This window comes from Sebastes umbrosus, chromosome 6 (genome assembly GCF_015220745.1).
Source record: "Sebastes umbrosus isolate fSebUmb1 chromosome 6, fSebUmb1.pri, whole genome shotgun sequence".
Taxonomy (NCBI): Eukaryota; Metazoa; Chordata; class Actinopteri; order Perciformes; family Sebastidae; genus Sebastes; species Sebastes umbrosus.
Genome location: NC_051274.1, coordinates 22324170 through 22340347, shown reverse-complemented (window position 1 = coordinate 22340347; position 16178 = coordinate 22324170). Strand labels below are relative to the sequence as shown.

At 41.8% G+C, this 16178-nt stretch overlaps 1 protein-coding gene across 2 annotated transcripts in view; it reads left to right on the top strand.

Annotated features, from left to right (window-relative positions):
- Positions 1–1119: 1119 nt before the first annotated feature.
- Positions 1120–16178, top strand: part of rarga (retinoic acid receptor gamma a) — a 44640-nt gene continuing 29581 nt past the window's right edge. The window contains exons 1-4 of one of the 2 annotated variants that reach the window (XM_037772093.1): positions 1120–1282; positions 1395–1497; positions 7886–7945; positions 15790–16142. In XM_037772093.1, the coding sequence (XP_037628021.1) occupies positions 15974–16142 (169 nt within the window). In that variant the 5' untranslated portion in view covers positions 1120–1282; positions 1395–1497; positions 7886–7945; positions 15790–15973. Of the gene's footprint in view, positions 1283–1394; positions 1498–7794; positions 7946–15789; positions 16143–16178 lie in introns of those variants that run through there. The other variant, XM_037772094.1, reaches the window with a different exon arrangement.

Sequence of the window (16178 nt, the reverse complement as noted above, 5' to 3'; positions counted from 1 at the left end):
TATTGTTATTGTTGTTATTATATATAAACTGGGAAAAAAAAGTTCGGAAACTTGTGTTTGGTGGATTATTTCTCTGTTGTTACAATTCTAATTGGCATTGTATTTTACATCGTTGGAAAGCCTGTTTATTTACCTTCGCAATGATGTCCAACTTGTAAGGATCATGCATTTGTGGGATGAGCAGCACAACTGATTATGTGGGTAGCGCCCAAGAAAAATTTGCCAAAATGCTCCGTCAATGGTAAACAGTGTGTTTTCCAGTATATATATCGTGTTCTAATTGTTTGTTATCATTATTATGTAGTCATATTATTTCTTTATATTAATCTTGTCTCAAAGTAGAGGCTTCAGATAAGCCCAGTGGGTTTTTTGCCTCTTCCTGTACTGTATATTATTCATTTATTTTTTTTATGTTGTGTCGTCTTAAATTGTGCAAAATAAATAAACAAATAAACAAAACTTGACATAAAAATAGAAAATTGTAAACATTGTCAAAAAATATAAATACAAAGAAGTAAGAATTATTATTATTATTTTATATATATATGTATAACTTTTTATCATTTTATTTAATTTTAATTTTATTTTTATTATTATTTTATTTTTATTTTTATTTTATTTATTTATTTTATTTATTTTATTTATTTTATTTATTTTATTTATTTTATTTATCTTATTTATTTTATTTATGTTATTTATTTTATTTATTTTTATTTATTTTTATTTATTTTTATTTTATTTATTTTTATTTTATTTATTTTTATTTTTATTTTTATTTTTATTTTTATTTTTATTTTATTTTATTTTATTTTAATTTTTAATTTATTTTTTTTTTTTTATTTTAATTTTAATTTAATTTAATTTAATTTTAATTTTTATTTTTATATAATTTAATTTAATTTTAATTTTAATTTCTTATCTTATTTTTATTGTATTTAATTTAATTTTTAATTTAATTTATTTTTATTTTCTTCTTCTTATTTTTTTATTATTTAATTTATTTTTTTAATTTTAATTTTATTTAATTGGTATTTTAATTTTTAATTTAATTTTAATTTTATTTAAATTTGTTATTATTTGTTTTTTTGTGGGGTTTCCATCTCATCTCCTCATTGCCAGGTCGTGTGTTGCTGCAGTCTTCCTGTCCTCCACGAGGTGGAGTCCCAGCGCCAGTAATCCTCCCGGAGGCCCTGCAGCTCCCATCGACGCCCCTGAGCTGAGCTGAGCTGAGTTGAGCTGCAGCCGGTCGGGACACAGTGACGGATTGGCAACAAAAACAAAGGTAATCTGACAAATGACTGAAAATGATCTCTGAAGCATGAGACCAAATGTCGTGATCTCTGTGGAGATTTTCTCTCAAGACTGTCCCTGACTTTGTTTTGTCTCCTTCACAGAAAACTTGTGCGTGTGTCTCATCCATTATTTATTTATGTACCAAACTTCTTCTGGGGGAATGAGTTCGCGTTTGAAGCAGCCGAGGCACACGCTACTAAGAAGGTAGGACTGTGTACTTTACATAAATCATCTCCTGTCGTGATTAATTAGATGTGTCGTAAGAATAAACGTAGCTCAAGCTGCGTCAATCCGGGTGTGTTTACTGTATAGCCTCAGACTCTCTAAGCAGCAGCAGTCATCATCACGAGAACACGTTATGGCAGGGCACGAGATAATTACAGGCTGCTGGGACTGTTTGGGGGGGGACTGAGCAGAACAGAAGTCGTTGCCAACATACACACCTGAAAAGCACTGCTTTGCCTGAGGCTGAGAAGACAGTCTTCATCACTGTCTGTCTGTCTTTCTGTCTGTCTGTCACCCACCCCCTCCCTCCCTTATACTCACCTTGTTGAATGTGTGCTTTATGTGAATGGTGTTTGTGCTCATGAGCAGTTTATCCCCTGAATTTCTTTTAGATGAGCTTCCAGGTCTGGTTGATTAAACTCAGGAAAAAGCAAATGACTAAAGAATGCAGCAGATTTTCCAGTAGTAAACTTTGTGGAATTAGCCTCACTCATGATCACCAGGGATTTTGTTTTTCTTCTTCTGTGCAGAAAAATAGCAAAAACAGACCCCCTTAACATACTAAATATATACGATATACATATTTATATACCAACCCCACATGCCAAAAAAGCAAAAAGCAAACGAAAACGTTTTTTTTCATGTTTCCTGCTCAGTATTTAGTGCCCAAGTTTCTCACAAGGGCAGTTTTATGTGCAGGGAAGGAGGCATGGAAAAGAAGACCTTTCCTTTTGAGCTCACAGATTTGCAGTAATTACAGAATCACTTCCATATGTGGCTCTCTGGCTGCCTTCTCGCTGCCCCCACCAACCCCTCTCTTCTCTCTCTCTTTCCCTCTCCCCCTCTTTCATTTGCATTCTCCCCTATTCCTCAGCTTTTTTTTTTTTTTTTTTTTTGGCTTCCCCCTCATGCACTCAGAGCATTTTTTTTTTTTAGTAAAAACCACAGCTTAAACAAAGTTTACGATAATCAGAACATCCTGGCATTTTTGGCAAACGGTTGTGCTTTTTTGGTGATTCAATTAGACCATGCTTGCCAAAAAAAAAAAAAAAAAAAAGTGTGTGTGTGTGTACTTCAGTGAGAAGAGAGAGAGAAAAGAGACATGGACGGGAGAGGGGAAATGTTGAAGAATACGGAAATATGAAAAAGAGGAAAAAGAATGGGAGCTCAGTGAAGAATTCAAGAGGCAGGAGCGGAGCGTGAAGGAGGGAGAGGTGGAACAGAAAATGAGGCAGCGAGAGGGAGGGCCGGAGTAATGCTTTTTGACAGAGGTGGGTTCAAGATGGGTTCATGGTGACATCATGGCTGATTTTTAAGGAAAAGTATAGACAGGAGAGCCGTTCACCTTTCATTGGACACACATGTTGGGGAATAGGCAGAGCGCTCATATGCTGGCACACACGCTGGTAGCTGCGTCGACAGCCTCTGAATGCACCCCAAAATATGCACAGAAAAGCCCACACTCTCCTTCTCTTTTCTCCCTCTCCCCCTCTCGTTTTCCCTTTAGTTCCTCCTGCCGTAAAAAAAGTCTCTCTCTCTCTCCAACTGTTCCAAGCTTTGTGCTCATTTGTTTTTGTTAGAGGAGTACATAGTGGTGTATGCCCTTCGGTCCCTAACACATACATTTCTCCTTTTGCCATGAGTAACTCATTTTCCTGTGAGTGGTATTCCTCTGTGTATGTTTTTACTTCAAGGCGGTTGGACTCTAAATGAGCGCACTTTGCCAGGCGGGATGAATGAGCTCCTTCATTTCACAGGATGTGTGTTTAAGTCTGTAACCAAGAAAGTGCAAGCAAGTGTATATTTGTGTGTTGTGTGTGTGTGTGTGTGTGTTCGTCCTGCGTCCCCCTGCCTTGTCTCAGTGTGGCACCAAACTTCACATGACATCAATCTGAATGTGGGGAAATAGTGATCTCATTACAGGCATCTTGTTACTGATTAAAACCCGCCGCCACAGGCACCAGCCACCCCACCATCAACCCCCTCCTCTCCCTCCCTCTACGCTCCATCCCTCTCTCCATCTCACCCTCCGGTTTTCTTACTATTTCACACCCCTGTCTCTCACATTCCCTCTACCACTCGACTCTCCTCCTCCCTCTCTCCATCTCACTTTAACCCCTCTAACCTCACTTCCTCCCTCTCTTGCTCCCTCCATCATCCCCCCTTTTCCTCCTTCCTTTCCTTTGCTGCTTTTCCCTCCGCCAGCGAGCCTCGGGCCTCTCCACTACCACGGCTCTGTGAATGCAAATACATTCGAATCTAAAGTGGAAACACACGACCGAGTACAATGTTTCCATGAATATTTCATATCTTCATAAACACACCCAGAGAAGCCGAACAATGCCTGTGTTTGCCGGATGACTTCCTGTGAGGAATTGCCTCTCTCGCGTTCGACTTTTTGTCAGAGCACACTGTGTTAGGATTGATGTCGGGGCAGTGCGTTATGATGTCACAGGCTGAAGTTAATGATACGAGAACGGACGGGGCCATAGGCCATGTTTCCAGTGGTGCCCGGAGAGAGAGATAGCACCCTGATCTATCTTCATTATCCCCCACTCTGCAGCCTCCCAGACACAATGATCATAAATCTCTGCCTGGAGCACACTTCACTGACACTGAAACACAAACACTAGTAACCTCTGACCTCCACGCTGCTACTGCCTACGCGTACTCATCCATGCACACACACACACACATATTCACAAGTGCAGGCGTGCGTGCTGCAAGAGAACACACACACATACACAAAGCCTAAACACAACCGCTGCTCAAGCTCACTGTCATAATTTAATAAGGAGCACAGCATGCCCCGCGCACTGACACACACGCGACTATCATCATGTACTTAACTGCACATTCGGACACAAACGGAGTCAATCTCAGTCAGCCTGATGGCATCACACTGACTTGAAAGTCACACTTTACAGTTGACATCACTCTAATTGCTGATTTAAGGTTATTACAGAGGCCTTTGGCCGTATTTACCTTATCGTTTCATATTGTTTTCATATTGCTGATTTAGCACTGCTATGTAAACAGTTAAGGGATTTCTATTAGCCTTAGTGGTCTCATAAGCAACACATAAATCAAATGCAAACAAGATAAGGATCAGCTGAAGTGCTTTTTGCAGTATGGCTTAGATCTGGGCTTCCTGAATATAAGGTTTCTGCAAAAAAAAGGCAACACTGCTTGGTGCTTACTGTATATACCAGCAAATCCACATAAAAAAATGTATGAAAGAACATTTCAGTCGGCTACTGTAGACCATATGTGGCTGTAAAGATCGGAAGCTATAACGAGAGCGAGGCCAGGCACTTGTGTTTTTTATTATGATGGCTTGACTTTATCCTGGAGACATATTGGGGTCAGTGTGTTTGGGGATAACATCCTCGCCTGTATCAGGCCAGTTACTGTGATTTACAAACACAGTGTGTTGCAGTTATATCAGGTCATAAAGCTTAGGTCTGTAATCTTGAGACACTATCAAGAGTAAGCTTGATTTTAAAAATGATCTAACTGAAAAACCCAGCGTAGTGTTGCCAACTCTTTTCCAATGAAAGCAGCTAGCAGCACTCCAAGTGTCCCTAAATCTAGCGAGAAAGTTGCACAAATGGGCAACACTGATAATCCGTCGCTTCAGGTCTCCCGCCAAAGCCACTCCCCCAAAATGATCATAATGAACGTAAACAACAAGACATAGCTATTGTCAGTACTCAGAGCTGTCAAGCTAGCAGCTTGTGGAAGACTCAGGTGGACAAGCAGGTAGACCGTCCAATCATTTCATTCAATCCAAATGAAATAATTGGATGGGCTTATTACATTAACAGTCCTGTGACAGCCACAGATACTGAATTTGTTTTCTTTTTTTTTGTCAAAGCATTTGATTTATTGATTGCTGTCAGGATGTAATGAGAATTTCAACAAATATAACAAAAATGTTTTTGAAGATCATTACCAACCCTAGCTTTGAATGTACAGATTAGGGCTGTCAATCTTAAGTATTTAATCAGGATTAATCGCATGATTGTCCATAATTAATCACGATTAATTGCAAATGAATAGTTTTCGATCTGTTCAAAATGTACCTTAAAGGGAGATTAGTCAAGTATTTAATAACCTTACCAACATGGGAGTGGACAAATATTCTTGCTTTATGCAAATGTATGTATATATTTATTATTGGAAATCACTTAGCATCACAAAACAATGACAAATATTGTCCAGAAACCCTCACAGGTACAGCATTTAGCATTAAAAATATGCTCAAATCATAACATGGCAATGATTATCATAAAGTGGGCATGTCTGTAAAGGGGAGACTCGTGGGTACCCATAGAACCCATTTTCATTCACATATCTTGAGGTCAGAGGTCAAGTGACCCCTTTGAAAATGGCCATTCCAGCTTTTCCTCGCCTTAATTTAGCGTAAGTTTAGTGCGTTATTTAAACTCCTTTGCAACAAGCTAGTATTAAATGGTTGACCAGTGGATTCTTAGGTTTTCCAGTTTCATATGATACCAGTATCTTCTAGCTTTAAATCTGAGCCCGCTACAACCTAAAAGTCGCAAATTGCATTATTGTGTTAAAGAAATTAGTGCCATTAAAACAAATTCACGTTAACACGTTATTATCGCATTAACTTTGACAGCCCTAGTACAGATAGCTGGGAAGACCAAAAGAAAAGTTCCACATGCTGCATTGGTTGGCAATTTTGCGTCAGACTGTGAGATTTGGGAGACTGTGAAGCGATGCATGGCCAATATGCCCGAAGGGCATCCTTTTAGATGAAGTTTCAGAATAAGTAGTGCATGTATAAGCTGGCTATTCTGAAAATGCTTGCTGCACTTACTTGGTTTAGATATTAATTAGACTAGATTTCTTCTTATGCAAGTGTTAAAGAAGCATGTGTGTGTATTTACATTGACTTGTTTTGGTGTTTTTTCTTCATAAGGATGTAGCCTTTTGTTTATCTACGCTCTGCTGCCGAGGTAAAAGTGCCCGTTGAGTTGCCAGTTGAGGTGTGCCCTCTCCTCCCAGTTCTGAGGTTTGAGGGTGCTCCTCATAACCAAAACAACTTGAGAAACATTACATTCAGAAAAACAGGGCACACGCCCAGAACCACAAACACATAAACACAGATCTGAAACATATGATCTCATATGGAGAGAGGGGCACGTTCAGGGGCACACCCAAATCTGTCGCTGCTGCTGCTGCCGCCGCTGCACGCTCTGCCATCTCACACGGGACTTCCCTGCAGCTGACGTGCCACCGCTAGTTTCATTTCCAGAGTGATTTTAGGTACCGAAATCTGCAGGCTTTGATTTAAAAAAAGCAACAAAAAAATATTGCTTACTGCATAATGTCTGGCAGGATGTTGACAGATGTTGTGTATCCTAATAAAATGTTAGATTCCAGCTTTGAATGCCAAATTCTGGTTTTCATTTATCCTCATGAGGATGTTTTAGATATTCTATCAGTTTTCTTTGTTTTCCAATACCTCCTTAATTAGTTACACAAGGGTTCAAATACTCGCTGTCTTCAATCTATCAGTTGTAGTAGAATCAGCAATGGTAATATGAGTAGTGATTCATTATAACTGATCTGGGAAGACTGTCACAGAAACATTAGAATGAACAAAACACACAAAAACAACCTCTACATGTCTGTAGTGAGCACACAGGTAGGGCAAAAGTCCATCATGATTTTTCCTTAAATTGATCACACTGGAAATAAATGACTAGTTAGACTTTCTTGGAAGAATAAAACCTATTGGCTTGCCATTAAAGCATCATCTGTGTCAAATCAAAACATAACCTGTGTTCAGGATACTCAAACATCCTCTCCTATTAGACTGTGAACGTATTGATTAAACATGAATGATCTAAGATCACGACATGGCCGCGCATTTTCAAAACAGTTTGTAGGTAAACCGACTCTTTTAGCCAAGAAGATGAAGGAGCGAAACAAGAATTCACCCGAGAGACAAAGAAGGGAGAGAGAATTAAAAACAGAAACTTAAGCTCTCTGGGCCTTTTTCTTCCCTCCAGGCATTTTGTGGCTTGTGAAAAAATGTGCTGTATATTTGAAGTGTTGGGTCACGTGACAAAGGAAGGCTTTATGAATCAGAGAGTATAATTATTTCTTAGTAGTGAGAGAGTGAGTGTGTGCCTGTGTTTGGGGAGTGAAAGAGTGATTTTAAGAGGTAGAGACTGCGAGAGAGGAGGAGGAGGAGGAGGAGGAGGAGTGAGAGAGAGGGAGAGAGAGAGAGAGAGAGAGAGAGAGAGAGGCTCACTGCTACTCTGTCTTTGCTGTCAGAAGGACTCTGATGAACGTACACACATCTTTTTCTTCTTTTTTCCCCGGCTAGCTCCGCTCATCACACCGTTCCGGCTTCATCCGTCCATCTGCCTCATCAACACCAGATCGGGTGAGTAATTTATACTTCAAAAGTTCACAACCTGTAACTTTAGTCATTGTTTGTCTTCCTTTTCTCCCTCTCTCCCTGTTAACAGAGAGACAGAAAGTGAGAGAGAGAGAGAGAGACTGCATTTTTTTGGGAACGGGTCGACACTTTTAATTGAAGACAGAGACAGAGTGTGCAAAACACTTGAGAGGCTCTGAAACAATTAATCATTGTTTTCCCCGAAATCCCACCAGATTTTGGAAACACGAAAACGTCCCAACACACATGTTTGTTTGCATGCTGTGTTTGTTTCTTTCTGCTTTATTAATGGTGAGACTGACACTGAGTTTATATGAAAACATACTTGAGCATGTGTGCCTGCATGTGTGCTTATTAGCGAGTGTTTCAAGTGTTACCCAGTGCCTGTGGAGCTCTTTATTATTAGCACATGTGTGTGTGTTAGTGTGTATACACTCGCATGTGTTTGATGTGTATGAATGTATTCACCAGAGGACTCACCAGTCCTTGACCTGTTTTGTTTTTTTATAAGCAACATAAGGAAAAGAGAAGCATTGTATTCCACCTTTTAAAACAGCAGAGGGTAATTCCTGTGGAGTGAGGTGTGTCTGTAACTCTGGTCCTAGTTTACATGGAAGTTTATTCATTGTGTTCCCATGGTTAGCAGCAGTCTGTGACGATTATTTATCGATGCTGGTGTAAGTGCTAGGTTAACAGGTTCAACTTGTTACAACCATGTGTAGCAGGTTTTCAAATCAAACAGCATTTAGTGCTGCTTGATTTGGATATCAGACGATCATGCAGCTGATGTCAGAGTGTAGCTCTCCACTGTGTTTTTGGTTTATTGCTCCAGCACAGCACTGACTGGTCACTAGGTAAACCGCTGCAGCTGGACTGCCTCGGCTTTGCACCTGCTGTCCACCGCTTATTTCCCCTGGTGGACTTGACATAAGTGTGAGGGACAGTTTGATTGAATTGAAAAAACACACCCACACTGGCTGAGTGAGGGATGCCTGCTTGAAGGCCAGTGATGTCTGCGGCGCCCTCCGCTGTCATCTGCTCTATCAGTTTGACTCGGAGTCGGTGACATCTGGAGTGGAAGAAATGGAGCTCATCTCTGAGGCAGAGTAATATCACTACACTCTCCTCCTCCAGAGCACCACCCGTGGGTCTTTTTTTCGAGGACAGGCTGTCCATGCAGAGCAGCTTCACCTTCATGGTGTTCAGTCACAGCAGTTTTTGCTCGTCTTCACTGACAGTTTGGAATCAATTATTGTTTGTGCTTGCTGTTATGTGCTCCAGATGGGTATGTGTCATTACTCATGATCCATGTACTTGTGATCGTGAGTGTGTCAGCTTTATCGGCGTCACCAAAACATTTTTGTTGTTGTAAATATTTACACGTTAGGCAACAGACTAGCTTTGAAATTCTTTTAGTCAATGCTCACAGACTGTCTGTCAGTACAGATCAGCTATAATAGTGGTTCCCAAACTATTTCCCTTGAAAATAACAAATACTTTTCCTTTTTTTTTATTAAAATCAACTTTCTTTAATGAATATAACTTGTCAGTTTCATCAGCATAAATAAAATGACGTCTTGATGGATTTGCCAAGCGAATGCAGATACATAATATGATCTTTTTTTTGTAACTATAATAGCGTTGGAGCCAAAATAGAGTTATTATTGTTGTGGTTATTGTTTGTTAGATTGCTGTTAGACCGCCCCGTTTGTGTGCGTCATGTGGGAGAGCAAATAAAAAACACGTTTTTGAAAGGCTAAACGCCAACGAATTTGGATTGATGCAGAATATTTTGTTAGATTTTGCTACTAAGTAGCAAAAAATATATCTTTTAAAATAGTTTTATATACAGAGTTTCGTACAAACTATCCAGTAAGTGTGTTATTATGATTTTAGTTATACATGAGCAAATCTAATCTTGACAACCTCAGAGCAGACAAATCCTGGCGCACCCCCTGTGATCTTTGGCGCCCCCCTAAGGGGGGCCCAGACCCCAGGTTGGGAACCACTGAGCAATAATACACTGGTTAAACATACTGTATGTCCATGGAAATAACTACTTTGGAACAAAAGCACAAAAGAGATCATTTTCTTTTATTGAAACAGTGTAATCAGGGTTAGTTTTTCAGGTATATGTGCTCTAGATTTAGACATGTCATGGATGAAAAGGTTAAACATCATCACAAAATAATAAAAACAGGAGAAACACTGATTTTAATAACAACAATAAATAATTTCATTTATTAGAATCATCCTACCAGTAAAACCGTCAAGGTTTAAACATGTCACAAAACAGTATTTTATTTTTACATAGATTATTTTAAACAAAATAGCAAAACCTGGTGTGTTATGTGAGATTATTTTCCAGGTTTGGAAGCATCTGAGGTTTTGTGGGAACCATTAAAACAACAGTTGCCACATAAAAGCTTCTGTATTGCAAAATCTGCTAACAGTCTTCCTTTGTGACACGACTCTGAGCGGTAAATCTGGGAGTTGTCGATACCTGTCTTTTGCTGGAATTTCTATAGCAATTAAGGCCAAGTAGTAGGGAGGGGTTAGACAGGTGGTTTTAGGGGAATCGAGGGGCTCTCTGCTACCACTCTATAATTAACAAGGAAACTATCTGCACTCCATTTCCTATGTCTATTTTTGCAGGTGTGCTGCTCCGATTGGGAGGATTTACATGCTCAGCAGTGCCTTCGAGCTCCCATTAAGAGATCTTACGGCACAAAGTTAAACTTGAATGTGTGTTGTTTTGTATGTTGCGCTTGCATGTGTGTGTTTGGGCCTGCTTCTGTTGCGTTGACTCCTAAGGCTAAAAGTAGCGATGGTGAAACTATCCATTATGCATCTCTTTATACAGAGAAAGGATTGTTTTCTCTCTGAGTTGAGGAAGGGAAACACCGTCATTGCCGCCTGTGTGAATCCTCTCTTTGTAATTACAAAACAAGACGCCAACTTTACCTTTCAGATCTAGAAGAGGCGCCATCACACTGTCGCCACTCTGAACTTTCTTCTACTTGCTTTATTTCTCAAAATGTCTTGCCATCCTCTGCCTTTGCCTTTTTCCTGTTGTGTTTTCCTGTGTTGCTGGACCCTCTGCCGACATCTCCATGTTGAGTACTCCAAAGAGCTCTACCACATCATGGAAACAGCAAGCTGTCAGGATGACTTCATCATGTCACCAAGTGTTTTATGTCTCACTGACTTCTCACTCTTTCCATACTTTCTCTCCACCACTGCAAGTCAACACAGCCTGTTTTTGTGACATTATGTTTAAACAAAGAGAAGAAAGAGAGAACAAAAAAAAGAAAGACTTGGGAATTAACTTTATTATTTAAAGATACAAAAGCAAGGATTGCATAATGACACTCCCCAGTTGCACTCGTGAAAAACAATACCTCTCTAAGTGACAAGCGATTACACAGCGGTGCTTCTTTGCATTGTTGCTGTAAGCAAATACGTGTTTGTGCGATGCCAAGAGCAGGCAGATGTCAAACAAGTCTGAGGCGAAGGAATGCCGCTCTGTTTGGAGGTGCTGGACCGTCTGTCATTATAGGTGTCTCTCCCAGAGCCATTAGAGAGCCACTTGTTGAAAGACAGGGAGCTGTCAGCTTTGCATCAGTTAAAAGCGTTGAGGATATTGTTTTCACCGCCTAAATACTGCTAACGCCAACAAAAAGATCAGATAACGCTCCCATGATGTTTCGATATGAACATTTTAATTAGTCTGTGACAGTAGACAAATGGGTGTGGGCATATTTAGCAGGGCTGATCACACTAATTGTTCATTTCGCCCCGAAGCAGTTGGAAAAGACAGTGTGTCAACTCAGGACAAATGGACCGTAAAATCATTGTGTAACCGCTGTAGTATGACTTCACTCACGACCCAAAACTTAAACATAACCCTCTTCACGTCAAGTCGTTTCCTTTTTACAAAGTCGCTGAAAATAAATCACTTTATGATGTTGATGATTGAAGGACAGCACCTGGAAGACATACACGGTTTTCTGTCAAAAGAAATGAGCAGGCTAGTCAGAGGTGGAAAAAGAGCGAGAGGACTCAATGGTTCTGCCAAGCTTTCCCTGCCAGGATACATGGTACAGTTCATTTGTCTCGAGGCTGTGAATTTACAATTCAATCCTTCCAGTAAAAGGTTTTGACTTGCTGCTCTGCCCGGTCTGACTGACATATACTGTAGTTTTTTTTTATTTTACCTCGCAGGAAATTTCTTAAAATTGCATATTGTGGCCTTCTGGGGAGTTCAGGAAACCTAAAGAAAACGTGTGAACTCACTCAAGCGCAGAAAAGTGAAACTATAAGTCTCTACAAGAGTCAGAGAGTTTGACTTCAAAGTGAAAAATCAAAACATGCAATTATAACTCAATATAACATCACAGTTACTGTGATTTTTTTTTCTTCTCTTACTGCACTCCAGTTAGCAACCCAGGCCAGCCATGGCACCCAGAATCCTGCTCATATACGCAGAGTAATCACCTGTGGTTTCGTGTGCTGACTAAAAAAACCCACTGCCTTTCTTGGTCGTGTGGTGCAGAGCTTCCTGAGATGCCGTGATTTATTTGTTATGTTTGACTGCAGTTCTTATTGCCTGAGGGGCCTCACTCGCTCCGTCACAACGGTTAAGGCACAATTGTTGTTTTGCTCACAGAGGATTTGATACTCTTTGTTTGACAGACATTCAATCTGTGGGAACTGTTCTCTCTCTCTCTCTCTTTCTCTGTGTCTGTTTCGCTCTTGCTCGCTCTGCTGCGTCTTTTTGTTGAAACCCAAACTCTTCAGCAAACAAGATAATCTCATTCTCTGTAAGCGTGCCTCGTCTTGCAGCGCCGTCTCCAAATTGTCGTCTTGATTGATCTCGTTTCATTTGCTACACGCCGTTTTGTCCCGATAAAATCAAACGACTTATCTAAAGTAACCAGCGAGCATGCTTTAACGTGATGGACTACTGTGAGGTCTGACACTCCACTATTTACAGAAACAACCAAAGTAAATTTAAACTGGTGAAGCACACCTCTTAGGGAATGATGGAAAGTCCCAGCAGCAGCGGCGGCGGCGGCAGCAGCGGCAGCAAAAGCAGCCGTGAACCCACTCATAGCTGGCCCTGGTGCTCCTCGCCTGCCTGGCTGCTTGCTGCCTCCTGTGTGCCCCCCAGGCTCAAGGGAAGTGGGGAGGCCCTGCATGCCCATTTGGCCCTGGCTAACAGGGGATGAGGTCACTCCAAATTCCCCTTATCCCCTTATAGCCCCAGACGGGCTGGCGAAGTGAGCCTACCACAGGACCCGACATAAAACATAAATGGCTCTGTAAAAAGCTGCTGGGCTGATGTGACTCATTAAAAAACACTGGCGCCAACTCTTTTATTAATTCATTATTGTGTTTGGGGAGAGTGAAGTTACTGGGTTCTATTTTAAAAGGCTGTGTGTCTCTCCGTACGACTGTGTGTCTCTCCGTACGACTTTCTTTCTTACTCTGTTTCATTGTTTCATGACGTGCGAACGTACAGTGACACTGCGGTTTAGGTAGGATTTTCCGCCTGGGTCTGTTGGCTTGGAACTCATTTAAAGCTTAATTTTTTGATTAATATACTGTTGTTTCCCCACATGCGTGCAGTCCTACGCTCGGCTTCTTTTTCTCACACATCTTCCTTTTTCCTCTTTATTGTTCTCCCTTCTCCCAGCACTCTCAGACAGATTGAGCTCTGCATTTATGGGGCCTGGTTTGAGTTCATGAGGCAGATACCCAAACGGGCCGAACGCTGGCCAAGTACATACTCATAACACACACGTGCACACACACACACATATATACACATTACGAGCCTGTGCGTTGCTGGCAGTTTTGTTTTTCCAGTCTGTACCTCTTCTCCCATTAGGCCCACTGTGAAATCTTTAGTGATGTTTTTGTGTGTTAGCCACACAGTGGAACCGCTGCTGCACAGGGTCATGGTACAAGTTGTATAAGCAGTAGAGGGATGGAAATCGAGGGGAGGCGGGGTAGAGGGGATCGGGTATAAGGACGTGATTATAGAGAGGAGATGTGGGGTGGGTCAGAAAAGGGGGAAAAAAAAGAAATCAAAAGTAGTTTAGATGAGGGATAGACTGAATAAGGGAAAGAAAGAAAGACATACAGAGAAGGAAAGAAAAAGAAAGATGGCAGTATGGCTGTGTTGGCAGGATGGGGGTGGGTGCCTATCGGCGGCTGCTCCTTCCTGAAACGTGGCCACCCGAGCCTGCCTGGGCCCTGGATGCACATGTGGAACAGTTTACTGTAATGGAACTCTAAATTAGTGGTGGTTTGAAGCTGCCTGCAGCAGTAGGGTGTAATTAACTGGCTCTGTTGAAAGAGAAAGAGCCAGAAAGAGAGGCAGGGAGGGAGCCAGAGCCCTGGAAAAGGCAAGGGGTGAGAGGTGTGTGTATGTGTGTGTGTGTGTGTGTGCTCACACATGTGTAGAGTTTTTTTTCAGTGCTTGATTGCATGTGTATGTGTGGTGCATTTGTGTGCCGTCTTGGAAAGCTCCCCCTCTTTTTCCTGGGCACGGCGCCACCTCTTAGTGCCCCCCAGTGCCCAGACTCTGTCACTGTTCCTCTGTGCGTTTTTCGCTCAGTTCAGCAGTTCACCGGTTCAGCCTTAGATCTTTTTTTTTTTTTCTCTCCCCCCCCCAACTCCACACCCCACTCATTTCTTTGTTTATACCGAATTCATTACCAAGATTTTTTCCCTTTCTTTTCTCCCAGATTCACAAGCCACAGCAGTTCCAAATTCCTTGGCTCTGCTCTTTTTCAAAAGCCACATTTAAAAAACAAGCTGATCACACCACCCACTCATGAAATCACGCTAGGGAAGGCAAAAAAAAGAAAACATGAAAAAGAAAATGGGAGGCTTTTTTGCTGGGAATTTTTTTCCCCCACTCTTGTATTAACAGTCAACAGTTGGGGCATAACTGCAGCCTTGTCCACACTTGAGCCGGACTTGTCTGTGCCTACTGTGTGGAGTCAAAGTGACGAGCGGGCGGCAGGAGGTTAGAGCCAAAATGACTCTGTGGGATGGGAGCCTGACCTCAAGAGAAGATAGTTGGAAGTGACAGCAGCAGTTAGCAATCAGTGGATCTCATTTTCCCTACCCTCTACCCCCCTCCTCCCTCCCTTCTTCATGCTCTGGACCCCGTGTCTGGGCCTCTGGTCCTGGGGGAAAGAGGCAGAGAGGCAGGCTGCTGTGCTAGGCTGGCAGCAGGAACAGAGGAGCTCTTTATAGTAGAGTTCTGGTGATTTAAATCATATGGCATAGCCTGGAATCACTGTAGAAGTCTGGAAGCTCTTCAAAACTGCAAGAACAAGAGCTCTCTCTCTTTTTCTCTCTCTCTTTTTTTCCCCTCCCTCCCTCCCCTCCCGCTCTTCCCTGTTATAACTTTTTCCAAACTTCTTTCTTATTTTCTTTTCCCCTCGCCCAGTCCCAGTTTTTCTGGCTTTTCCTTCTCACAGCTCACTCATTCTTTTTCTCTCACGTCTTTATCTGTTTTGGTTCTCGCCGTCCTTCCTCACTTCCTCTTTTCCTTCCCGTTTCTCTCATACCTGTTGTTGCACATCCTTCTCGCATTAAAACCCGTGGATAAACTATTCTCCTTCCCAGAGCGGAGATGGTCTCAGAGTTGATCGTGAGGTGAATAGTGTTTGTGGAATCCAGCGAGGATCTCAAGTTAACCACTGATAGTATCATCATGTTCATGCCAGTCACAAACACTTATCCTCGCGTTTTATGTGGTGGGATTTATTAGAAAGAAATAACAACTTTCTCTGCCTTCTCTTCCTCAGAAAAAGCCAATTGGATGACCCTTTGAAAGTGGATTCACTAAAACCTTTCGTCACTCACCCGTTCCCCACATCCTGAGAGTCTTCGAAAGGACACAACTTTTCCCGGGGATTTCCAGGTGTTGTGCGAGAGCCGTTCACTTCCACCCAGCGGCCTGCTGCGGACCCCTGGGTGTGCTCCGTCGCCATGGCTACCAACAGGGAACAGCAGGTGGGTCACATGACCGGCTTCCCACCTGCTGTCTACCCCTTCGCCTTCAACTCCATGAGAAGCCACTCCCCTTTCGACCTGCTGGCCAACAGCAGCCTGTTTGGGAGGTTCGGTGCTGACCTGCCCAAAGAGATGGCCGCTCTCTGTAAGTCACTCTCGTTACTGTATGTGCGCTTGTTTT